Genomic DNA, 27,740 nt, shown 5'->3' on the forward strand with positions numbered 1-27,740 from the left:
AAAGTGAATCATGCCGTAAAAAAACACCATTTTTGAGTCACTTGAGAAAAAGTGACTCTATGTAATCGGTCAGTGTTAGTCTGTCCGGCCGGCCTTAACGTTGGACTTTTCTCGGAAACTATCAAAGCGATCGGGCTCATATTTTGTTTAGTCGTGACCTCCAATGACCTCTACACTTTAACGATGGTTTCGTTGACCTTTGACCTTTTTCAAGGTCACAGGTCAGCGTCAAAGGAAAAATTAGACATTTTATATCTTTGACAAAGTTCATCGGATGTGATTGAAACTTTGTAGGATTATTCTTTACATCAAAGTATTTACATCTGTAGCCTTTTACGAACGTTATCAGAAAAACAAGGGAGATAACTAGCCTTTTCTGTTCGGCAACACACAACTTAACGTTGGGCTTTTCTCGGAAACTATAAAAGTGACCGGGCTCAAATTTTATGTGAACGTGACTCCCAGTGACCTCTACACTTTGACGTCTGCTTTGGTGACCTTTGACCTTTTTCAAGGTCACAGGTATGTCTTGAAGGAAAAAAATTGAAATATCATATCTCTGAAACTATTCATCGGATTTGATTCAAACTTTATAGGATTATTCTTTACATCAAATTATTTACATCTGTATTGTGTTGTGAATAGCAATTTCTTCCTGTCCATCTGATGCCTCATATAATATTCAGAACTGCGAAAGTGACTCGATCGAGCGTTTGCTCTTCTTGTTGAGAGTAGGCGTGGTCACGGACCAGTGACGTACTGTCATATCCAGGTATTGCTCAGATTACAGAAACACATTTTTGAGCAAAAGAAAGACTGATCTTCAAATACACATATATTTCTGATAAAAAAACTACTGTTTAACACCTGGGCTATACCATTGAAAAAATATCCTTTTTGTGCTCAGTGTATGTTTAATCTGCAAAAGGAAACAGGAGAAAAAGTGTATGCTATTCACGGATCATAATCAGCACTCTTGTATGACTTGCTTTTGCTTTCATTTTTCAGTGCCAGTCAGAGAGGTTGTGGCCACAGACACAGCTACCATGTCTACAGTGCTGACATTGGAAGGACAAGCTGCAGACAGCGCTCACAGTGATACCTGGCTGAAACAAGAGGAACATTTAAGTACTGAGTGTGGTACCTGGCTGAAACAAGAGGAACATTCAAGTACTGAGTGTGATACCTGGCTGAAACAAGAGCAGCATTCTAGCACTGAGTGTGATACCTGGCTGAAACAAGAGAAACATTCAAGTATTGAGTGTTATGCTGGGCTCGAAGAGTCCGGTAATCTGAAGCCAAGCATGTTAATAAGCCTGACAGAGAAAAAACTTGCCTGTACAGAGAGTGGTGCTAAGCCTAAAAAGTCGGGACAGTTCAAGCAACACATTTTAGCATATACAGGAGTGAAAAAGCATGCATGTACAGAGTGTGATGCTAGGTTCAAGCGGACTGGAAATTTAAACCGACACATATTAGCACATACAGGAGTGAAAAAGTATGCATGTACAGAGTGTGAAGCTAGATTCACCCGTTCTGGACATTTGAAGCAACATATGTTAACACATACAGGAGTGAAAAAGCATGCATGTACAGAGTGTGAAACTAGATTCACCAAGTCTGGAAATTTGAAGCGACATATGTTAACACATACAGGAGTGAAAAAGCATGCTTGTACAGAGTGTGATGCTCGGTTCACACTGTCAGGAACATTGAAGCGACATATGTTAACACATACAGGTGTAAAAAAGTATGCATGTACAGTTTGTGATGTCAGGTTCACAGACTCTAGTAATTTGAAGAAACACATGTTAACGCATACAGGAGTGAAAAAGTATGCATGTACAGAGTGTGATGCCAGGTTCGCAGACTCTAGTAATTTGAAGAAGCACACGTTAACGCATACAGGAGTGAAAAAGTATGCATGTACAGAGTGTGATGCCAGGTTCACAGGCTCTAGTAGTTTGAAGCAACACATGGTAATACATACAGGAGTGAAAAAGCATGCTTGTACAGAGTGTCATGCTCGGTTCACACTGTCAGGAACATTGAAGCGACATATGTTAACACATACAGGTGTAAAAAAGTATGCATGTACAGTTTGTGATGTCAGGTTCACAGACTCTAGTAATTTGAAGAAACACATGTTAACGCATACAGGAGTGAAAAAGTATGCATGTACAGAGTGTGATGCCAGGTTCGCAGACTCTAGTAATTTGAAGAAGCACACGTTAACGCATACAGGAGTGAAAAAGTATGCATGTACAGAGTGTGATGCTAGGTTCAGGCTTTCTGATTATTTGAAGCAACATATGTTAATACATACAGGTGTAAAAAAGCATGCATGTACAGAGTGTGATGCCAGGTTCACAGACTCTAGTAATTTAAAGAAACACATGTTAACGCATACGGAGTGAAAAAGTATGCATGTACAGAGTGTTATGCAAGGTTCAGGCGGTCTGATTATTTGAAGCAACATATGTTAACACATACAGGTGTAAAAAAGCATGCATGTACAGAGTGTGATGCCAGGTTCAAAGACTCTAGTACTTTAAAACGACACATGCTAACACATACAGGAGTGAAAAAGCATGCATGTACAGAGTGTGATGCTCGGTTCACACGGTCAGGATATTTGAAGAAACACATGTTAACGCATACAGGAGTGAACAAGTATGCAAGCTAGATTCACCCATTCTGGAAATTTGAAGCGACATATCTTAAAACATACAGTAGAGAAAAAGCATGAATGTAGAGAGTGTGATGCTAGGTTCAAATGGCCTAGTCGTTTAAAGGAACACATATTAGCACACAGGAGTGAAAAAGTATGCATGTACTGAGTGTGAAACTAGATTCACCCAGTCTAGAAATTTGAAGCGACATGTGTTAACACATACAGGTGTACAAAAGCATGCATGTACAGAGTGTGAAGCTAGATTCACCCAGTCTGGAACATTGAAGCGACATATGTTAACACATACAGGTGTACAAAAGCATGCATGTACGGAGTGTGGATTGCCAGGTTCAAAGACTGGTACTTTGAAGCGACACATGCTAACACACATCGGAGTTAAAAACATGCATGTACAGAGTGTGGTGCAAGGTTCACATGGTCTGGGCATTTAAAGCAACTTATATTTACCCATACAGGAGTGAAAAAGTATACGTGCAACGGGTGTGATGCTAGGTTCATGCTGTCTACTAATGTGGAGCGACACAGGTTAACACATACACAGACCTGGGAACCCATACTTTCTTTCTTTATTTGGTGTTTAACGTCGTTTTCAACCATTCAAGCTTATATCGCGACGGGGGAACCCATACGATTTCGCCGTATTTTTGTACGCATGATTGTCGAGAATACGCTCAGTACGGTTAGTGGGAAAAAAAATACGATGAGAAAAATTCCTAGACTACTTTTCTTCACAAGCCCATCCTGAAGCCGATCCAGTATTTTGGCACATGATTACGTCACTATATTAGCCGCCGTCGAAAAAAATATAACCGGATCGTGTCAATCAATCAAAACAACCAGGCAAACGAAAGTACGGTATTTGGCGAAATCGGCTCCGAGAATAAACAAGTGAAACAAAGAAGAAAAGTGAAAAAGTTTGAAGAAAAATAGCACACACACACAGACCTGGGAACCCATACGATTTCGCCGTATTTTGTACGCATGATTGTCGAGAATATGCTCAGTATGGTCAGTGGGAAAAAAATACGAGAAAAATTCCTTGACTACTTTTCTTCACAAGCCCATCCTGAAGCCGATCCAGTATTTTGGCACATGATTACGTCAGTATATTAGCCGCTGTCGAAAAAAATATAATCGGATCGTATCAATCAATCAAAACAACCAGGCAAACGAAAGTAAGGTATTTGGCGAAATCAGCTCCGAGAATAAACAAGTGAAATAAAGAAGAAAAGTGAAAAAGTTTGAAGAAAAATAGCGCACACACACACAATTTGTAACCAACACACACATGTACATGTAGTTCCGCCCGGAATAAGCTTTTTTGGGATGATTTACGACTTTTGCGCACATTTCGAGCAGACGAAAACACAACATGGCGGCTCTCGCTCCTCCAACTATGGCAAGACACACAAAAAAAAACGTCGCGATATAACCTTGAATGGTTGAAAACGACGTTAAACACCAAATAAAGAAAGAAACAAAGAAACAAAAAAACCAAAATCTTGCGTGCGCGAGATCCTGATACATCCGGTGTTTCTCTGTACGCTTGTCACGACGACTTGTTGACAAACGAAGATTCGCGAATCAAAGAGAAAAGCGCCGAGTCTTGAGTAGAGAGCTAATAAAATACCGGTAATCGCTAATCGAGCGAAATGAAAATCCGCGGCGACTTCCATTAGGTGAATGCTATTCAAGTTTTGTTAACGTTTTAGCCGCATCTTTTTATAAGCCGCAATGCAATTTTTTTTTTTAAAGTCGCGGCTTGTAGTCCGTCAAATACGGTACAGTTTTTGTCAGTAAAGATTGAAAAAAGCATTTGTTTTAAATGTATAGGTAAACTTAATTAACGGTGTGACGGACGCGCATGAGGCATGTTCTAATCATAAGAATTTACCCGATGCTACCCAGCATGTCGTAAGAGGCGACTAACGGTTCTGTTTCTCCTTTTACCCTTGTTAAGTGTTTCTTGTATAGAATATAGTCAATGTTTGTAAAGAGTTTAGTCAAGCAGTATGTAAGAAATGTTAAGTCCTTTGTACTGGAAACTTGCATTCTCCCAGTAAGGTCATATATTGTACTACGTTGCAAGCCCCTGGAGCAATTTTTTGATTAGTGCTTTTGTGATCAAGAAACAATTAACAAGTGGCTCTATCCCATCTACCCCCTTTCCTTTATCCCATCTCCCCCCTTTCCTCGTCGCGATATAACCTTGAATGGTTGAAAACGACGTTAAACACCAAATAAAGAAAGAAAGAAAGAAAGATGTTCTAATCATGGATGTGCAAACGCTGTGTGGACTACGCTCATTTTTTTGAAAATACACCAAGTTTGTTTGAGAATACTCAAAGTGCAAAACAGGGGTTCCCAGGTCTGCATACACAATTTGTAACCAACACACACATGTAGACCCCCCGCAGGTAATGGGAAAGAATTTACCCGATGCTCCCCAGCATGTCGTAAGAGGCGACTAACGGATTCTGTTTCTCCTTTTATCCTTGTTAAGTGTTTCTTGTATAGAATATAGTCAATGTTTGTAAAGATTTTAGTCAAGCAGTATGTAAGAAATGTTAAGTCCTTTGTACTGCAGGAAACTTGCATTCTCCCAGTAAGGTAATATATTGTACTACGTTGCAAGCCCCTGGAGCAAATTTTTGATTAGAGCTTTTGTGAACAAGAAACAATTGACAAGTGGCTCTATCCCATCCCCCCCCCCCCCCCCCCTCCCCCCTTTCCCCGTCGCGATATAACCTTCGTGGTTGAAAACGACGTTAAACACCAAATAAATAAAGAAAGGAATCATTCAATCAAGCTATGTAACTCATAGTTTGTCTGTACATTTCAAAAACCGTAAGGTCAACAATATGTCAATGTAACATATTCTTTTGTTAATAACAAACGTTCTAATAACCTACCTTTCTTGTCTTTTTATTCTGAATTTTCGAACATTGGCAATCTCATTGCTTTCAACATTAATTTCTCCCGCAGTGGGGCACTGCGGTTATGAAATTAAAGGCCCCTCCTGTTTTTGGAACCGCAGGAGCTTTCTAGTTTGCTGTTAGGTAGATTTTTGGTTCCTCTTTCCTGTCATGCTCTCTTTTTCTTCATGAATTCTTTTCTTTTTTCTGCCTTCTTGCTCATTCACCTGTATTTTTTCCAAAAAATCTCTTCTCTTGCCGCTTGTCTCGCGATTCATGTATAGTTTAATCTGTTAGTGTTCTGATGTAAGCCCAGCAGTAGATAGGTTAAGCCTATTTTAACATACTGGAAACTGGTAATCTTCCAGTAGGTATTAATTTAGTTTTACTAAAGCCTGCTGGGACACAAGTAATGGGTTAGTGCATTTGTAAACAGGAATCGCTTGACAAGTGGCCCCCTTCATCCCCCCCTTCCTCGTCCTGATATGGCTCTACATAGTCGGCTGGACGTTAAGCAACAAATAAACAAAAAAACATTAATTTCGACTACAACTTTTGAAAACAATGCAAATCAAGATAGTGTTGGCTGTAAATATACTGTTCAAAAAAAGAAACGCATAGTTGCTACTTGCCAAATTTGTTTTATTTTTCGAAAAAATTAACAGCAAATCCAATATTTAGATTATTTGTTTGAAATTTGGTATGGACACAGTTGAATGCACACACAGTTCATTTGCATCTTCAAATCAATCAGTCAATCAATACGATTGGGTGCCGAGGCTGTCAAGTCAGTAGGGGGTGTGACTGCCTTGAGCAGCAACAACTGCCCGGCACCTTCTGGGCATGGACTGGATCAGATGCCGGATATCTTGCTGTGGGATGGTGTCCCACTCCTCCTGAAGTGCCTGCAATAGATCGCAGTGATTTGCCGGCGCTTCTTCTCGCCTGCGCACACGTCTGTCCAATTCATCCCAGAGGTGTTCTATCGGGTTCATGTCTGGCGACATGGATGACCAGGGAAGCACCTGGACATGGTGGTCGGTGAGGAACTGGGTGGTGAGTCGTGCTGTGTGCGGGCGAGCGTTGTCCTGCTGGAATATGGCATCCTGGTCAGCCAGAAGAGGAAGGGCGTGTGGGCGCAGAATTTCCTCCACGTATCGCTGGGCAGTTATGCGCCCTTGGACGTGCACCAGGGTGCTCCTTCCAGCGGTATTGATCGCCCCCCACACCATGACGCCTCCACCACCATGAACGGGTGCCTCATCCACACAGTTGGGCGCGTAACGTTCGTTTACTCTCCGGTAGACCCTCCTCCGACCATCATGTCGCTGGAGCAGGAAGTAGGACTCGTCGCTGAACCACACGTGTCTCCAGTGATTCCGGACGGTCCAGCGAAGGTGCTGGTTGCCCCACTGCACTCGGTTCTGGCGATGGCGGCGGGTGAGGACAGCTCCTCTGTGAGGTCTGCGAGCTCTCAAACCAGCTTCATGCAGGCGGTTCCGCACGGTCTGGTCCGATAATCGGTGTGGCCGGGAGAGCCTGGACAGAAGATGAGGCCGACAGAAAACGATTCCGGAGGTGGCGGAGCCGTATGAAGCGGTCGTGAGCAGCAGTTGTCGCCCTTGGTCTTCCCGCTCGTGGCAAGTCAGCAACGGAGCCAGTGGCTTGAAACCTGACCCACAGTCTACTGATGGTGCTCTGGGACACGTGGAAGTGCCTGGCGATTGCACTTTGACTTTGGCCTGCTTGTAAACGACCCAATGCAATTTGGCGGTCTTCTCTGCTCAATCGGGCCATCTTTCGTCGCTGAATTGTCGTCTGATTTCTTTGTGGCGAACAATCCGCTTTTATGGGTTTTGGAAGACATGGTGAGAGCTCAATATTCCCCGAGTTTCACGAGATTACACTGAAGCATGACGAGTGGTCATGCCAAATGAGCAATTTTGACATTGTAGCCACTGATAACGCATGCGTCACGTGCAGAGCTCACTTGTGGCAATGGACGAAAGGTCGACGACCAGATAAACATTTTCTGCAGTTTGGTGGATATCCTTGTAGCCATATAACTAAATTAACCAAATATTACAAGCTATGCGTTTCTTTTTTTGAACAGTATATGTTTGGTAACGCACTTGCGCTCGGAATCGAGAGGTTGCGTGTTCGACCCTGGGTCGGGCTGCTATTTTCTCCCCCCATTCCTAACCTAGGTGGTGGGTTCAAGTGCTAGTCTTTCGGATGAGACGAAAAACCGAGGTCCCGTGTACACTACATTGGGGTGTGCACGTTAAAGATCCCACGATTGACAAAAGGGTCTTTCCTGGCAAAATTGCATAGACATATATAGAAAAAATGTCCACCAAATACCCGTGTGACTTGGAATAATAGGCCGTGAAAAGTATATACTCGCCTAACACGCTTGAGATTTACTGGCCGATGTGAATGCGTGATATATTGTGTAAAAAATTCCATCTCACACGGCATATTGTAAACGCCATGAGCCTCCCTCTGGGAGGGTATGTGCGTAGAAATACTCACTAATAAAAAGATCAAAGTGATCATGGAGAGTTATTTTATTCTGCTGTACAAATAGAAAATATATGAAGTTAAATGCAAAATGATTCCTTTTTGTAAACTTGTTCTTACAAATGTTATAAGGCAAATTAGTATTAGTATCACTACTTTGAAAAAGGATTGGAAGGTTCATACCAACCCCCCGCGGGTTAGGGGGAAGAATTTACCCGATGCTCCCCAGCATGTCGTAAGAGGCGACTAGTAACGGATTCTGTTTCTCCTTTTATCCTTATTAAGTGTTTCTTGTGTAGAATATAGTCAATTTTTGTAAAGATTTTTAGTCAAGCAGTATGTAAGAAATGTTAAGTCCTTTCTACTGGAAACTTGCATTCTCCCAGTAAGGTAATATATAGTACTACTTTGCAAGCCCCTGGAGCATATTTTTGATTAGTGCTTTTGTGAACAAGAAACAATTGACATGTGGCTCTATCCCATCTCCCCCCTTTCCCCGTCCCGATATAACCTTAAATGGTTGAAAACGACGTTAAACACCAAATAAAGAAAGAAAAGGTTCATACAAGCGATCTTTTGCTAACTAAATGTTTGATTTGCATCACTGATTTCCTTGTGTTAGTGTTCCTGTTGCATGAGTTTGCACACACACACATATGCATACACAAAACAAACTAAAACAGAACTTTATTTTTATTTATTTTATCTTCATCTCTCTGTTGCTCATCTCTCTCTCTCTCTCTCTCTCTCTCTCTCTCTCTCTCTCTCTCTCTCTCTCTCTCTCTCTCTCTCTCGCTCTCTCTCTCTCAAACTCTCTCATTACGAGTATGGTTTCAAACAGTTGTGCGTGACTTAAGGTCACGCTTTAGAATCCCGTCCAACTAGGACTGACACGCGTCAACTGTTTGAACAGACCAAGAGACGGTATCCATGTCCCACCCTCGAGACACCACAACCACAAGGCGGCTATCTTGACCCGTTATGATCAATGCTTGTTAAATTTTGATAGTGCTTGTCATTATGCTTCAGTTTGAAAGAGAACTTTGCCAGACACGGAAGAGAGTAGACATGTTTTATTTTGTTAGTGGACCCCACATAACAACACAAGATGAAGTAAACAACAAACTGCATGTCGGTCCTCGCGCCCCCTAATTGGCGTAGAGGCGCGTCCCCCGGGTGGTGGATGGGGGAGCCTTCTCTACTAACTTCTGAGAGAAGGTCGCATCACTCTCGATGCCGTGAACCTAATTAGGATCTTTTTCTTGTTTCTTCTCTATTTCTGCCTCCCCAAAGTCCTTTGACTTTCCTTTTCTCACCCATACAATTCTTCACTTATTACCCTTGTTAAGTGGTTCTTGTATAGAATATAGTCAATGTTTGTAAAGATTTTAGTCAAGCAGTATGTAAGAAATGTTTAGTCCTTTGTACTGGAAACTTGCATTCTCCCAGTAAGGTCATATATAATTGTACTACGTTGCAAGCCCCTGGAGCAATTTTTTGATTAGTGCTTTTGTGAACAAGAAACACTTAACAAGTGGCTCTATCCCATCTCCCCCCTTTCCCCTATCCCATCTCCCCCCTTTCCCCTATCCCATCTCCCCCCTTTCCCTCATCGCGATATAACCTTCGTGGTTGAAAACGACGTTAAACACCAAATAAAGAAAGAAAGAACTGGATCTCGGTCAATATGTGGCCACCCAGTCGGGTATAGGCAAAGTGGATGTGGGAAGGTAGAGAAAGGAATAAAGATCATCATGTCAGTGGCTGCTGCAGTTGTGTAGTATTTTTGGATTGGATGGAGAGAAAGACTTGTCTGTCATTGTGTTTGTGTGTGTGTCCACGGTGATAGTCACATGAACAGGTCACCAAAGTATCTAATGACATTATTTTTTCAACCTGCTACATGTCTACGCATTCACAGAGCTGCCAACTGCTACGCCAAGCGAAAGATTGCTACTCTGAAACAAATAATCACAAACATGGAACAGTTCCCTCTTTTTTGTCAGTCCTGGTACTCATTTTTGCTTTCCACACAGTGTAGTGGTCACAAAATCGGTCATTAAACATCGTCTGCACTGAACAGTGTCACTGCAGATGCTCTCTAATGGGCATTTTATGTTCCGGCATAATTCTCATGAGACTTTATTAAAAATGTTTGATCTTGTGCAAGAGGTCATAAATGCGGATGTGGGAATACATTTGTTAAAACACTATTTGCAACTCAGAAAATTGTAAAAAAATCTTATATTGCTACACTTGAGGTTTCACAAGAGTTGGCGGCAGGTCTGTGTAAATGACAAACTCTCTCTCTCTCTCTCTCTCTCTCTCTCTCTCTCTCTCTCTCTCTCTCTCTCTCTCTCTCTCCTTTCCCCCCTCTCTCTCTCTCTCTCTCTCTCTCTCTCTCTCTCTCTCTCTCTCTCTCTCTCTCTCTCTCTCTCTCTCTCTCTCTCTCTCTCTCTCTCTCTCTCTCTCTCTCTCTCTCCATGCCAGGTCGGGGTTGATCGGATCTGGTAAAATAGAGAGCTACGGTTGGTTGTCAGCTTACACTAATTACTATTTTGGGTGGACTTTAATTTTAGAATTTGATGTTAACGTCAATATTAGTTGGCAGTGGCTATTTTGCCGGTACCGGCAAAATAACGATATGTTACGGTAGAGGCTATTTTGCCGGTTGGACGCTGATGAAGCTAGTAAAGTGAAACGTCTAGTCGGATTCTCCATCTCACAAAGGCAATACACAAGTAATCTTCTATATTTGTATTTCTGATGTGCAAACTTGAAAAGCAATTACAACCTTGTCTTATACACGAATAAAAACCATATTTCTCTCTCTCTCTCTCTCTCTCTCTCTCTCTCTCTCTCTCTCTCTCTCTCTCTCGCTCTCTCTCTTCTCTCTCTCTCTCTCTCTCTCTCTCTCTCTCTCTCTCTCTCTCTCTCTCTCTCTCTCTCTCTCTCTCTCTCTCTCTCTGTTACATGACACTTGAGATTGCCACAAGTTCTCAAACGTCGTTTTGTTGTGTTCTTATTTATTCTACGTCGCCCGTCTTCGCAGCAGCAGAAAACAACTCGTCAAATTGAGTTCGAGGATTTATTTAGCACATCGTAACAGAACTCAAAAAGAAGCTTTTTTACATACAAATCGCGCTGGCATATATAGTAAATACTCAATCTCGAGAATATTCCAGACCGAACATGATACAACTACATTATACGAGCCGTGCATGGACTAAACTAGCGACATTCTCTATGACGTACATCAAAAGCGCCGACGCACTTAATCCGAACGAACGCCACTGACGAACTCACGACTAAAAACAGCTGGTAAACAACTTGTTTTGACAGGACTAGAAAGTTCACCTGCATTCTCGTCCAAGCATAAATATTGTGTTTACAAAATATAATATCGGTACTTTCCCACAAAGTACAAATAAGTTAACTACATGCAACACACAAAACCGTGACTGAACCAAAGCTCAGCAACGGTAGCGTTTCCTAACATTACCCCCAACACCAGAAGAAATTTACCTAATTTCTTTCAATCATTGAAACGCTACCTGTACACATATTATGTATACATAACAGATTGAAATCCAGGTATGTACATTAGTCTGTTCAGTCAAAAGCGCCGACGCACTTAATCCGAACGAACGCCACGAACTCACGACTAAAAACAGCTGGTAAACAACTTGTTTTGACAGGACTAGAAAGTTCACCTGCATTCTCGTCCAAGCATAAATATTGTGTTTACAAAATATAATATCGGTACTTTCCCACAAAGTACAAATAGGTTAACTACATGCAACACACAAAACTGAACCAAAGCTCAGCAACGGTAGCGTTTCCTAACACTCTGCCTCTCACAGGCGGTAACTTTCACTTTACTAGCTTCAGAGAGAGAGACGGAGAGAGGCAGAGAGAGAGAGAGAGAGAGGCAGAGAGAGAGAGAGAGAGGCAGAGAGAGAGAGAGAGAGAGAGAGAGAGAGAGAGCCTCTACCGGCAAAATAGCCTCTACCGTAACATATCGTTATTTTACCGGTATACGCAATGGGCAGCGTCCAACCGGCAAAATAGCCTCTACCGTAACATATTTTTACCTCCACCCCCCACCCCACTCCATCAAACCCGTGCATGTTTGCATTCGCCTTGCTATTATCAGGAGATGTTCACCTCAACCCTGGCCCACCGACTGTCTACATCTGCGGCCTGTGTGACCATAAGGTGTCCTGGAACTGTGTTTGCTGTGACGCCTGCAACATCTGGTACCACTTCTCCTGTGCAGATATTGGAGCTTCGCGGACCGACCTTGACCGCTCAACAGCTGTCTGGAACTGCCCTAGATGCAACAGCTGCAACTGCGACAGCTTCACCTTCAGAAGCTATGAACTCGACTGTTCCAACTACTACTACCCCCTCCAGAACCTTAGCCAGACTATCAGTACATCTTCAGCCATAGACCCCTTTTCTCCACCCAGAGCCAGCAGCCCGAAGACCTCAAGTTCTTCACGTAGTACTCCACCTTCCACCCACCCCCCAGTACCCCCACCCCACCAGAGAAGCACCAGATCTGAAAGCTCCTCCGTCTTTGACCTTCCGCCAAAATCCAACCTAAGAGTCATGACTGTCAACTGCCAGAGCGCCGACTCCAAGAAGCAGGAGCTAGCAGCGTCCCTCCACTACGTCAAGCCCGACATCGTCTGCGGTACGGAGTCCTGGCTGCGAGGCATCCAACCAGGAAAGTCCCCATCACAAGACCACATCAAGTCGGCGGAAGTTTTTCCAGACTACTACGATGTGTACCGGAACGACCGAACCACTCGAGGGGGCGGCGTCTTCATCCTTGTACACAAGTCTCTTACTTCTGTCGAACAGCCCGAGTTCGTCACCGACTGCGAGATCGAGTGGGTCAGAGTCAAGCTGAAGGACCGGAAGGACCTCCATGTGGGAGCGTTCTACATGCCTGACCGGAACCAGCACGACCTAACCGAGCTTCAAAGGTCGATTGACAAGCTCACCAACAACGGCAAGCTCCAACGAGAAGTCATCCTAGCAGGTGATTTCAACTGCCCCAACATCGACTGGTCCACCCACACCGCTTCCTCATCCGGCAGAGATAACGCCATACAGCAGTCGTTGATCGACATCACCTCCTCCTCCCTCCTCACCCAAATCCAACACACCCCCACCCGTGGCCCCAACATCCTAGACTTGGTCTTCACCTCCAACCCCTCCCTTGCGTGCGCGTTCAAGAAAGGCGACCGTCACTGCCCAGCCAACTACCGCCCCATTTCACTCACGTCTGTCCCCTGTAAGATGCTGGAGCACATCCTTAGCCGTCACATCCTATCCCACCTTGAAACCAACAACATTCTGACAAATCTAAATCATGGCTTCCGATCCGGCTATTCCACAGAGACCCAGCTCCTGACAACAACAGAAGACCTGCTATCCTCATACGACCGGGGGCGCCAAGTCGACATGGCCATCTTGGATTTTTCCAAAGCCTTCGATACGGTACCCCATGATCGTCTCCTCCACAAACTCAACAGCTACGGAATCTCCGGCTCCATACTCGCCTGGCTCCAGACCTTCCTCACCCAACGTACCATGCAGGTAGTTGTGGAAGGCACGACCTCCGCCCCAACCACTGTCGACTCTGGAGTCCCGCAAGGCACCGTGTTAGGGCCTCTTCTCTTCCTTTGCCACATCAACGACCTCCCGGATGCAGTCAAGTCCCAAGTGCGCCTCTTCGCAGATGACTGCCTCCTCTACAGGGAGATCGTTGACTTCAGCGACCACATCGCCCTCCAGGAAGACCTGAAGAGCCTTGAATCCTGGGCAGAGAGATGGGGCATGCGCTTCAACGCTACAAAATGCTACGTCATGACTCTAGCACGGAAAACCCCTTCCTCCTACCTCTATTCCCTAGACAGCACCATCCTCTAGAGTGTACCCACGAACCCCTACCTTGGCATTCAGTTCTCGAACGACCTGAAGTGGTCCACCCACATCAACTACATCACTAAGAAAGCTAACAGCACCCTCGGATTCCTCCGCCGCAACCTGCGCCACTGCCCATCAAACTGCAGGCACAACGCCTACCTTGCCCTCATCCGCCCTCTCAGTCTTGAGTATGGTGCCACCATCTGGGACCCATACCTTAAGCAGGACGTCGAGAGATTGGAGCGCATACAGCGGAACGCATCCCGCTTCATCTCTGGTGACTACAGAACCACGACTCCTGGCTTCGTCACTGGGCTCCTACACAAGCTCCAACTACCAACCCTCCAGGAACGTCGCGAACACCTGCGTCTAACCTCCTTCTACAAAGTGGCTGAGGGGCTGGTGCCGGCAATCCCGCCTGACAAGTTCCTGACCCCTCAAAAACCAGGACGCCTCATTCGTCCACGTCAATCTTCCAGAGACTTTAGCACCTCGAATCCAGTAGACAACTACATCAGGAACAATAGCAGATGCTTCACTGTGCCACGCTGTAACACTGAGCAATACAGACATTCGTTTTTTCCAAAGACTGTAGTGGCCTGGAACCAATTAGATGAAGAAACTGTAACCTCGGCATCGACCGAGAGCTTCAAGTCGGCGCTGGCAGTAGCCAGACGACGATAAAGAACTAGCTGCGCACCCCCACTCCGCTGCAACAATGCCAGACATCTGGATGACTTGTTCTACAAGTGCAGCGAAACAGACAGATACAGATAGCCATTTCGTTATTAGTTTGTGTTTTCGAATTAGCATATCTTTTAATCTCGTCTGAGCCACGATCATTTTGTGACCTCACAGCTCTCAGTTTTAAAGCATTGCCGGCTGAGCAGGGTTTTATTGTACTTTTCTGGCGCCTATCCTTTCTTTTTTTTGGCAGTTCAGGCAAAAAGACGTAAGGGAAATCACTCTGTTTGGCTAGTGCTGCCATTTGTCACGTGAGCAAACGCTTTACGCTGACATGAAGAGCAAGTGAATTATTTGTGCTATCACTGTGTACTCAAGCTACCAATGACTTCTTTTACAGTCGGTGTTATAAGTAGAGGTCACACGCCGAATCTCAGTTGATTTGAAACAGGTAATCTTCAAGTGAACTTTAGCGTTGTGGTTTCATTACGTGCAGCTATCGGGAGGGCGTTAGACTGAAATGTTTCTCCGCCTAGTTCAAGCGGTTCTTGAGTGAGAGATTCTTGATCTTGATCTAGATATATATTACGCCAACAGGTCCCAAACTTGGGAATATTCTTGTCAAGATCTTGCAACTGAAGCATATTTGTGATGTAATTCGATCAATTTTACCCAAAATTCGATGTATTGGAAATCGCAGCAAGCGGTTATACGTCCCATTCCCGTGAATAAGAAAAGAAATATTTTTTGTTGAAAGTCAAAATACCATTTCTGATCACAAATTAGAATCTAAGAGGGGAATGAATACATGGTTCACAGTACGACCAACAGCACTTTGGATGGGAGGGGAATAGTCAGTCTTGAGTTTGTGTGTTTTGTGTTTCTTGTCTGCATGGGTGTGTGTTGATACGTATGCATTCATACACACATGCTTGAAACTGGAGTAGGTTCGAAACACGTCTTTACTGTCCAAGCTGTCCAGACCAAAGGGGAAGCACTCTCCCAACATAGTCACGTTGTACACAACATATTTGTGACGTAGTACACAATACAATAGTGACATAGTACACAATATAACAGTGTGAGATAAACAACGCACTGGCTATACACACTCAGAGTGTATACCCAAGCATAGACCAAAATAGCCTGGACCGCCAACTCGTCACGTGACCCTTCGAGGTTACGACGCTCGACTTTCAGGGGCGCTTAGCGTCCGGTTTGAAAGGCCAGCGATTCGAAGACAGTGAAAAGAAAGCACGCTCCAGTTATTTGTGACAATGGGAGGTGGCAATGAGCTGGATTTTCCAAAACTCCAAACTAAACTTAACAAAACTCATCGAAAAACATGTTCCATATGCACTTTAGCTGAGTTTATTTTAGCATTTTCAGAACTTACCTCGGCAACTTCGTCCATGTTTACAATCGACACCGGATATGACATCCCCCTGATTTCTGAAAGGCAATGTAAGCGTAGGTTCCTAAATCAATGCGAGAGGCCGCTGCCTCGTAAAAGAGAGAAAGAGCGGAGAGAGAGCTAGTTGGCGGTCCAGGATAAATGGTCTATGACCCAAGTAACCTTCCCACATGGATCCCATGTGGGCCCCAAGTGGGATCCCACATGGTGACGTTGTGGGAAGTCCCACATGGGCGCCATGTGGGATTTGATTACGACTTCCAGTGGGAAGTAATTGGGACACGAGTGAGAAACGGGAGGGGTACGAGTGAGAAACGGGAGGGGCACGATTGGGATCAAGGTGGGAAACGAGTGGGATTCACGGGTGAAAAACGAGTGGGATTCAGGTAGGAAGCGAGTGGGATTCAGGTGGGAAGCAAGTGGGATTCAGGTGGAAAACAAATGGGGTTTAAATCAGAATTGGTGGGACTTCTTCTTAATTCTTCTTCTTCTGACTTCCGTAGAGGACTGGGTTCTTGCGAACGTCTCAAGAGTCCTGCGAATTTAAAAATCATCAATGTATCAAGAGAAAAAAAACAAGAACAACTGATACACACAGATACATTTGCAGTGATGTTCCGAGGCGTCGGTCATCGGTCATAGACCGATTTAGGTTGTAAAATGACCGATTGCAAACACCTCTGTCCCGTCAAATGTCCGATCCGATCGCGAAGTCAGCGGTCATTGTCCGATAGTATTACGTCTAAAGCGCGGGTCACTGCAAGAAGAATCTGTACAAACTGAAGTATCAAACCCCGTTAAAACGAGTTCGAATCGGGGTCTACTTGAACTTCAATTTTCACTCTCGGTCGAACAATAATACAAGGGACGCAACTCTCGACCTAACAATATTACAAGAGCCACAACTCTCGCTACTTTTGACAGCGACACTTTACTTCCGCCGCCACATTTCTGCAAAGATGCCGCAGAAGAAAAAGGTTTGCGTGGGAAAAGGGCAGACACTTTTGAGTGGCTTTGTTAAAAAAAAGGACGACACGGACAGTCAAGTTGCAGGGCCTTCGGCCCCGTCGGAGACTGAAGCCTCAGAAGGTGAGCCAATAGATCTACAACCTCAGGAACAGACGCAGGAAGAGACGCAAGAAACGAAAGTAGCTGTTCAAGCTCACTGAAAATGATCACGTGTGACATTCTGAAGTGTGTGAAAGATCACTTGTCACTTGTGACATTAATTCTGAAGCATAGTGTGTGTGTGTGTGTGTGTGTGTGTGTGTGTGTGTCAGTGTGTGTGAAAGATCACTTATGACATTCTGAAGCATGTGTCTGTGTGTGTGAAAGTAACCCTATTGAACACTGTTGCATTTAAAATATTAAAATAAATTTGGAACTGTTCGGTTTTTATTTGCCTTTATTCATATATTCTCAGTCATCTAAAAAGGTTAGGTGCCATGATTGGTTCGCTTGATCTGAATGTTCTATTGTTTTTTTGTAGTCAGGACATGATGTCCTATTAGTTTTTTGATTCAGGACATTTTCTCCTGTTGCCCTCCAGTCCTAGGAACATCACTGCATTTGTACATGAGTTGTTCTTCAGTACTGGGGCCAGTTTCATAAGATAGCAGTGAACCGACTGACAGTCGATCGACTGCCCAGTCGATCGACTGTGGTTGATCGCCGGGTCACCGAAAAGCGCGTTTCATGAGCGAATCACCGTCACCCGCGGACAACCGCAGTCGACCGACTGTACAGTAATCCGAATGGCCAAGTCGAAGGCTAAATTTAGCAACATTACCACTTCCGTTTGCTCATTCGCACGTGGAAATGGCCGATTTCGAAGAAAAAACTAGTCTCGGCCCGCTCAAAATAACAATGACCGAGACTTTCAGTAATTGCTTCGCGTGACGTCTAACCCTCTTACGCCATAATGTGACGTCTTCAAGACATAACCCTGACTTGTCTCCTGGATTACTGCGTCATGATAGATAAATTTCGAAGAACAATCACAAGGTTTGGCTCACAATCCAAAAAAGTGTGAGCATTCTGCCATTGACTGTGCAGATAATTACATTTATTTTCGGTTTACCGCAGTAAGCCGAACACAGTGTTGGGGGGAGAGCATCACCGTGTTTGGTCGACTTCGGTGAGACGACCCGCAGTCGGCCGACTGAAATTTTGTTCGTGAAACCCGATGACGTCGGATTACTGTGGTTCTCTCGGACAACTGCAGTTGGTCGACTGTGTTTCTGGCTTATGAAACTGGCCCCTGATGACAGAAAGGGGGAAAAGTGGTCAAAATTCAAATCTCTAGTTTTGTTTTTGAAATATAGCTTTTCATCAAGCAGAAATACTGTAGTATCTGATGTACATAAGAAAAAATCACTGGTTCACATGGTTCTTACATAATCTAACTTTTAAAGCTGGTTTTTGTGTGTCTGTGTGTATGTTTGTATGATGACGATAGGACCCGAAACGGCTGCACGGACTGAGACAGGAATTGCAGAGAATGTTCTTTGCCACTCGAGTCGTGTCATAGGGTACTTTTGGAATAGTAAATTTGAAAGGATTCTTTAAAAAACGGCGGAAAACATTATATACCCTGTGAGCTATCGAGGATCCTCCCCGTCTGGGCTGTCGAAACACAGTCTTGTTAAAAGACGTTTTCAAAAGATACACTCGAAGCACTTGTGGCGAAGTTATGTTGCCAAATCATCAAAGATCAACATTTCACAACACGGATCGATGCACACAGTCGAAATAGATGTGACTTTCACACGACCGAAGACTACTTACTAGCAGACTAGCAGACGACAAGATCTAAATATATCTAGATCAGTGTAAGAGCAATCCGTTGAAGAACAGTTACTCCGCTTATTCGTCTTCAGTTAAGCTTATTTCCCCTGCCATAAGTTTCCTTGCAGATCTGCAGTCGCGTAGTGAAATGAACTAGTGTCATCGGAAGATTCTTCTCGGTCAATGATCAAAGCACAGTAAGTTCTATGCTGACAAAAGTCACTTTAGGAAAACACGACCATTGACTTCATTTATGAGCCCAAAGGTAACAATATCGACAAGAATGTACGCATTTGACATTAAATGAAACATTCATAGACAGTTTCCAACTCACCAGATCTGCCAAAGAGCCGTCATTCGTGAAAAAAAACGATGATTTTAATCAGACAGGTATCGGAAACAATCTCTTGGTCACCTGCGTAGCAGCGTTATTCCTTCCGAGGCGACGGGACGGCGCCACATTTGTTTGTTTATGGCTGTTTATCGTGAAACAACACAGTTGAAATTTGTGTGTAAAATACCACAAATGTGTGGTGAATCAGTTCGTCATCTGCGTTTCGATGGTAATTCAGTCAGATTGGAGTTACTTTGAATCGAAGGCGAGGGTAACCTGCGTTATTTGTGTGACGGCGTGAACAAATTTGATTGCAATATTTTATACAGAAAGTAAATTTCAATGATTCTGGCTCAGACTTGTAGATCTGTTATGCAGTGTTTTGGTAGTGTATTTGCTTTTCTGCTATGAAGCTCATTTGGAGTGATACGCTGATCGAAGTGGGGTACCCTATGTGTGACATCAGCCGTATGCAGATTACGCCTCAGAACAATCTCGCATTTCACAAAGACAACAATAATTTGCAACATTTCAAGAACTGCATCAGTTTTATTAGATACTATTTCAACAAAAACAGCAGAAACACGACTATTATCAACAACACAGAACGGGAGGTAAGTCTTCAAAGACGCACCAAGTGTGCGTTCCCGTTTTTGGACACCATTTTTGCTAGCATTTTCACAGTACATCTTAATATTTCCAGATCTATTGAATGATTTTGGTATTTTCTTTGATTGTGCCGATTCTCCTATCTCTCTGGCATGTACTGGGTGCTTTGTGACCAGTTTCTCCCCTAGACTGTATTGAAAAATGCGTCTGTGTGAGCTGCAAAGAACAACTCTTATATTCAAGCACACACACACACTAGTGTTTAATCACTCAAATCAACTTGACGCTGGATTACGAGAGCGCGCGCAGCCACGTGAGAAAGCCGTGTTGATGCGTTTATCAACCTTCGAGTTTGACAGTAATCCCACTAATCGTCTTCGCTTTGTTGAATATGAAGCCGCCATTATATTACTCGGTGTTCTTCAGATGTAATCTTTGATCCATGCACATGCAATACTCGCGCGTGTTCACAGTATATTCGCCGGCAATTGTTCTGTTGCAAATTTCAAACACTCTCAATCGGCAGGCCCAACGCCGAACTGAACAGGGCAGAACAATAGTCCTGCAGTGAAAACAAAAATCATTGAAAATATTTAGTCATCACGTGAGTAAATAAACCATTCTAGAGACAACAGTTGTTATTAACAGAACTGCAATAATTACACACAAAATACTTCGGTGTATTTTGAATGATAGTATTCTTCAAAGTTTGCTACGATTCAAACGAGTCTAGTGTAAACAGTGTGTGCTGTGACGTCACCGATCTCGATGGGACAACTTGCAGACTCGCGCAGTGTGACTCGCGCTCGCAGCGTCTAAACATTTTCCTCGCACGCTGTGTGGGAACGAAGAGGGAATTCCCACTTTTATCCCATTTCTGTCGAAGTGCAAGCTTGTTTCCCAGAGACTAAGGGACAGCCCAGGTCTATACCACTTTTTCCCCACAGTTTTGACTGTGGGATGGGAGTGGGCCCACTCTCCCATCCTCTAAATCTCACTTATTCACCACTGGGAAACCATTGGGAATTCAATATGCGTGTTACTTGGGTACAGGACCTGACCACTGTATACACTCCGGCTTTCAACTTCCGGTCGCGAAGCGAATTTGCCATTCGACACCACTTTGCGATTGGAACGCAGAGCAGTTGATTATAAGAGTTTAAAGAAACCAAAACAATTTGATGCTGCACGGCCTTTGCTGTGACGTAGATTGCATTTTCGACACTGAACCGCATCAACACTCGGAGCGTCATTCGACACCATTTTGCGAAGGTACGCTTCACTTTCGATTCATGGTATCAAAGTATGCTGGGATCAAACACACACACGAAACTGATGCTTCATGGTAGTTTATTGTCAGAGTTTGGAACACACTTGGAGTGTGTATCGACCTAGAAACGGTTGTATACTATGTGAATGTACACTATTTGCGAACCCTCAACACTCCGAAAAAGAGATAGCGGAAGTCCATACGCCAGGCTGATTTTTCATTGGCTACTTCCTAACGACTTGTTAGGGGGCATTTCATTGGCTACAGATTTGTAACAGAGCTTTTCATTGCCGGAGTGTATACAGACTTATCGATCCTGTATACACTCTGAGTGCGTATAGCTTTTGCCGATAAGCAAAGCCATCTGACATCCTCCCTATAGCTGCTAGTTTCTTTTGATTTTTAGAAAGGTCTATTTCTGTTGTGCGAAGCGTTTTAGCGCTGTATGGCACGGACTTTGCATGCCTAAGCTAGACTGTACATTTGACTTCCTTAATCCAACGGTCTTGATCTATGTTGACGAATGGGTATCTATGAAAACTAAATAGATAATGATGAAGACCAGAAGTCTCAACTCCTGCAAGGAGAAGGTGATGCAAACCACTCGCTGATTAAAATTGATTTAATTATTTGGCATAGTTTCAGAGCTGTTTTGAGCAAATTATTGCAGGTGTTTCTAAATTACAGTATAGTGTCAGTGAATGTCCCTTGAGTTTTTGAAGGTCCAAATCATCGGAAAACTCTCCAAAATGACGGCTTAGACTATATATCTTTAAGATTATGGCAGGTTTTACAGTATTGCATGGCTGACATAGCAAAAGCGGTTGTTGGCTAATATCAATCGATCAATCAATATGAGGCTTATATCGCGCGTATTCCGTGGGTACAGTTCTAAGCGCAGGTTATTTTTTTGTTTTTTTAAATTTTATGCAATTTATATCGCGCACATATTCAAGGCGCAGGGATTTATTTATGCCGTGTGAGATGGAATTTTTTTTACACAATACATCACGCATTCACATCGGCCAGCAGATCGCAGCCATTTCGGCGCATATCCTACTTTTCACGGCCTATTATTCCAAGTCACACGGGTATTTGGGTGGACATTTTTATCTATGCCTGTACAATTTTGCCAGGAAAGACCCTTTTGTCAATCGTGGGATCTTTAACGTGCACACCCCAATGTAGTGTACACGAAGGGACCTCGGTTTTTCGTCTCATCCGAAAGACTAGCACTTGAACCCACCACCTGGGTTAGGAAAGGGGGGAGAAAATTGCTAACGCCCTGATCCAGGGTCGAACTCGCAACCTCTCGCGTTACCACTCGGCCACCCAGATTCCCCCCTTGTTAAGACCTACATGGCTTATATTCGACAAAGATATAAATAGAGGTACAGTACCACTGTCCTGGTCTCTTGTCTCCTGTTTCAGCCAGGTATCGCTGTGAGTGCTGACTGCACCTTGTCCTTTCAATGGCTGCACTGTATCAAATGTTTCTCCTGGTTCCTGTTTTGGGCAATGGCATTCTGCTTGCTGATTCAACATACCTGAAAGCAGAAGCAGGCAATTTCAAAAGCAACACTCAATAGTCTAAACTGTGTCAAGTCCCCAACACACCACCCCAGCTGGCAACCACAATATATTGGTCAGCCAGACCGGCCGTAGACACCACCTTAACGTTGGACTTTTCTCGGAAACTATCAAAGCGATCGGGCTCATATTTTGTTTAGTCGTGATCTCCAATGACCTCTACACTTTAACGATGGTTTCGTTGACCTTTGACCTTTTTCAAGGTCACAGGTCAGCGTCAAAGGAAAAATTAGACATTTTATATCTTTGACAAAGTTCATCGGATGTGATTGAAACTTTGTAGGATTATTCTTTACATCAAAGTATTTACATCTGTAGCCTTTTACGAACGTTATCAGAAAAACAAGGGAGATAACTAGCCTTTTCTGTTCGGCAACACACAACTTAACGTTGGGCTTTTCTCGGAAACTATAAAAGTGACCGGGCTCAAATTTTATGTGAACGTGACTCATTGTGTTGTGAATAGCAATTTCTTCCTGTCCATCTGATGCCTCATATAATATTCAGAACTGCGAAAGTGACTCGATCGAGCGTTTGCTCTTCTTGTTTAGGGTAGGCGTGGTCACGGACCAGTGACGTCATATCCAGATATTGCTCAGATTCCAGAAACACATTTTTGAGCAAAAGAAAGACTGATCTTCAAATACACGTATATTTCTGACAAAAAAAACTGCTGTTTAACACCTGGGCTATACCATTGAACATATATCCTTAACTTTTTGTGCTCAGTGTATGTTTAATCTGCGAAAGGAAACGGGAGAAAAAGTGTGTGCTATTCACGGATCATAATCAGCACTCTCGTATGACTTGCTTTTGCTTTCATTTTCCACAGACACAGCTTCCATAGCTACAGTGCTGACATTGGAAGGACAAGCTGCAGACAGCGCTCACAGTGATACCTGGCTGAAACAAGAGGAACATCCAAGTACTGAGTGCGATACAGAATGTGATACCTGGCTGAAACAAGAGAAACATTCTAGTACTGAGTGTGATACCTGGCTGAAACAAGAGCAGCATTCTAGTACTGAGTGTGATACCTGGCCGAAACAAAAGAAACATTCAAGTATTGAGTGTAATACTGGGTTCGAAGAGTCCGGTAATCTGAAGCCAAGCATGTTAATAAGCCTGACAGAGAAAAAACTTATCTGTACAGAGAGTGGCGCTAAGCCTAAAAAGTCTGGACATTTCAAGCGACACAGTTTAGCGCATACAGGAGTGAAAAAGCATGCATGTACAGAGTGTGATGCTAGGTTCCAATGGCTGAGTCATTTAAAGGAACACATATTAGCACACACAGGAGTGAAAAAGTATGCATGTACAGAGTGCGATGCTAGGTTCGTGCGGTCTGGAAATTTGAAGCAACATATGTTAACACATACAGGTGTAAAAAAGCATGCATGTACAGAGTGTGAAACTAGATTCTTCCATTCTGGAACATTGAAGCAACATATGTTAACGCATACAGGAGTGAAAAAGTATGCATCTACAGAGTGTGATGCTAGGTTCGTGCGGTCTGGAAATTTGAAGCAACATATGTTAACACATACAGGTGTAAAAAAGCATGCATGTACAGAGTGTGATGCAAGGTTCGCAGATTCTAGTGCTTTGAAGCAACATTTGTTGACACATACAGGTGTAAAGAAGCATGCATGTACAAAGTGTGAAGCTAGATTCACCCATTCTGGAAATTTGAATCAACATATGTTAACACATACAGGTGTAAAAAAGCATGCATGTACAGAGTGTGATGCCAGATTCAAAGCCTCTAATACTTTAAAGCGACACATGCTAACGCATACAGGAGTGAAAATGCATGCATGTACAGAGTGTGAAGCTAAATTCATCCAGTCTGGAAATTTGATGCGACATATGTTAACACATACAGGTGTAAGAAAGCATGCATGTACAGAGTGTGATGCCAGGTTCAAAGCCTCTAATACTTTGAAGGGACACATGCTAACACATACAGGAGTGAAAAAGCATGCTTGTACAGAGTGTGATGCTAGATTCACCCATTCTGGAAATTTGAAGCGACATATGTTAACACATACAGGTGTAAAGACACATACAGGTGTAAAGAAGCATGCATGTACAGAGTGCGATGCTAGGTTCGGGTGGTCTAAAAATTTGAAGGAACATATGTTAACACATACAGGTGTAAAGAAGCATGCATGTACAAAGTGTGAAGCTAGATTCACCCATTCTGGAAATTTGAATCAACATATGTTAACACATACAGGTGTAAAAAAGCATGCATGTACAGAGTGTGATGGTAGGTTCAGGCAGTCTGGAAATTTGAAGCAACATATGTTAACACATACACGTGTAAAAAAGCATGCATGTACAGAGTGTGATGCTAGGTTCGGGTGGTCTGGAAATTTGAAGGAACATATGTTAACACATACAGGTGTAAAGAAGCATGCAGGTACAAAGTGTGAAGCTAGATTCACCCATTCTGGAAATTTGAATCAACATATGTTAACACATACAGGTGTAAAAAAGCATGCATGTACAGAGTGTGATGCTAGGTTCAGGCAGTCTGGACATTTGAAGCGACATATGTCAACACATACAGGTGTGAAAAAGCATGCATGTACAGAGTGTGATGCTAGGTTCAGGTGGTCTGGAAATTTGAAGCAACATATGTTATCACATACACGTGTAAAAAAGCATGCATGTACAGAGTGTGATGCTAGGTTCAGGCGGTCTGGAGATTTGAAGCGACACATGCTAACACATACAGGAGTGAAAAAGCATGCTTGTACAGAGTGTGATGCTTTATTCACCCAGTCTGGAAATTTGAAGCGACATATGTTAACACATACAGGTGTAAAGAAGCATGCATGTACAGAGTGTGAAGCTAGGTTCAGGCATTCTGGACATTGGAAGGAACATATCTTAACACATACAGGTGTAAAGAAGCATGCATGTACAAAGTGTGAAGCTAGATTCACCCATTCTGGAAATTTGAAGCGACATATATTAACACATACAGGTGTAAAGAAGCATGCATGTCTAGAGTGCGATGCTAGGTTCGGGTGGTCTAAAGATTTGAAGGAACATATGTTAACACATATAGGTGTAAAGAAGCATGCAATGTACAAAGTGTGAAGCTAGATTCACCCATTCTGGAAATTTGAATCAACATATGTTAACACATACAGGTGTAAAAAAGCATGCATGTACAGAGTGTCATGCTAGGTTCAGGCAGTCTGGACATTTGAAGCGACATATGTTAACACATACACGTGTAAAAAAGCATGCATGTACAGAGTGTGATGCTAGGTTACACTGTCTACTAATTTAAAGCGACACAGGTTAACACATACTGGAGTGAAAAAGCATGCATGTACAGAGTGTGATGCAAGGTTCAGGTAGTCTGGACATTTGAAGCGACATATGTTAACACATACACGTGTAAAGAAGCATGCATGTACAGCTGTCGCGATATAACCTTGAATGGTTGAAAACGACGTTAAACACCAAATAAAGAAAGAAAGAATGCATGTACAGAGTGTGATGATAGGTTCGGGTGGTCTGGAAATGTGAAGGAACATATGTTAACACATACAGGTGTAAAGAAGCATGCATGTACAGAGTGTGAAGCTAGATTCACCCAGTCTGGAAATTTGAAGCGACATATGTTAACACATACAGGAGTTAAAAATCATGCATGTACAGAGTGTGAAGCTAGATTCACCCAGTCTTGAAATTTGAAGCGACATATGTTAACACATACAGGAGTGAAAAATCATGCATGTGCAGAGTGCGATGCTAGGTTCAGGCGGTCTGGAAATTTGAAGGAACATATGTTAACACATACAGGTGTAAAGAAGCATGCATGTACAGAGTGTGATGCTAGGTTGGAACGGCCTAGTCATTTAAAGGAACACATAATTTTATTAGCACATACAGGAGTGAAAAAGTATGCATGTACATAGTCATTAGTGTGAAGCTAGATTTACCCAGTCATGAACATTGAAGCGAAATATGTTGACACATTCAGGTGTGAAAAAGCATGCATGTACAGAGTGTGATGCCAGGTTCAAAGACTCGAGTACTTTGAAGCGACACATGCTAACACACACCGGAGTTAAAAACATGCATGTAGAGAATGTGATGCTAGGTTCACCCATTCTGGAAATTTGAAGCGACATATGTTAGCACACACAGATGTGAAAAAGCATACATGTACAGAGTGTGATGCTAGGTTCCAACAGCCTAGTTATTTAACCGTCGCGATACAGTGGAGCCTCCCTATTAAGACCTTCCTTATTACGACTCCCTCTAAGTTAGGACTTTAAATTTCATGACCGATCCTTTTTACTCTGTTTACATCCTCTGTACTACGACTACCTCCTTAACCCGACATACGACTGACAAATCATGGTCAAATGCGACTTTGTTATTCCCGAGAAGAAGTTCAAAACTGTGCAAACCTTGATATTGTTTTGGAAATTGAGCAAATAGTTGACGAGCACATCGCAACTGCGATGTCGTCTGCTCAAATAGGCTCCATTCTCCGCAAGCGTTATTTCCCCTGTTGACATATTCGCGACTGTACTTTATTTTGAATAGATAAAGGTCATTGGCCAGATGTCTGTTTCATTTAGCAAAGAACTGTGCAGGAACTCCTACCTTTTAAACACGCAAAGTTACAGAAACGTTATGAAAGCAATCCGATCATCGAACCAAAACCGAAAGTTGTGGTGACGTCATGTCATTTTGCGATGTACGTATGCAAAGCGTGTGTAACATTTTTCGGTCTAGCTAACAATGGCGGCCGACGAACATGGGTTTTGAAATCTGGAATTGTTCTTGGTTTTCCCCGATCCGTGACCGAATGACGCGATATACAACCACGCGACGTTCGTTTGAATCAATAAATTCTCAGAATCCCGTCAGTGAAGTTTGAAGGTGAGTAGTGGAGTACGTGTCCTAAATTACTCAACTCTGTGGACAGTCCGTAGTGCAGTTGT

At 43.3% G+C, this 27,740-nt stretch overlaps 1 protein-coding gene across 3 annotated transcripts in view; it reads left to right on the forward strand.

Annotated features, from left to right (window-relative positions):
- LOC138949419 (gastrula zinc finger protein XlCGF57.1-like) overlaps positions 1-27,740 on the forward strand; it is a 46,751-nt gene that overhangs the window by 18,121 nt on the left and 890 nt on the right. For 2 of the 3 annotated variants that reach the window (XM_070321244.1, XM_070321245.1), the window contains one exon: positions 1,009-9,896. In XM_070321244.1, coding sequence (XP_070177345.1) covers positions 1,009-2,417 — 1,409 coding nt within the window. In that variant the 3' untranslated portion in view covers positions 2,418-9,896. Of the gene's footprint in view, positions 1-1,008; positions 9,897-23,593 lie in introns of those variants that run through there. The other variant, XM_070321243.1, reaches the window with a different exon arrangement.

This window comes from Littorina saxatilis, linkage group LG15 (assembly GCF_037325665.1).
Source record: "Littorina saxatilis isolate snail1 linkage group LG15, US_GU_Lsax_2.0, whole genome shotgun sequence".
In the NCBI taxonomy this organism is placed as follows: domain Eukaryota; kingdom Metazoa; phylum Mollusca; class Gastropoda; order Littorinimorpha; family Littorinidae; genus Littorina; species Littorina saxatilis.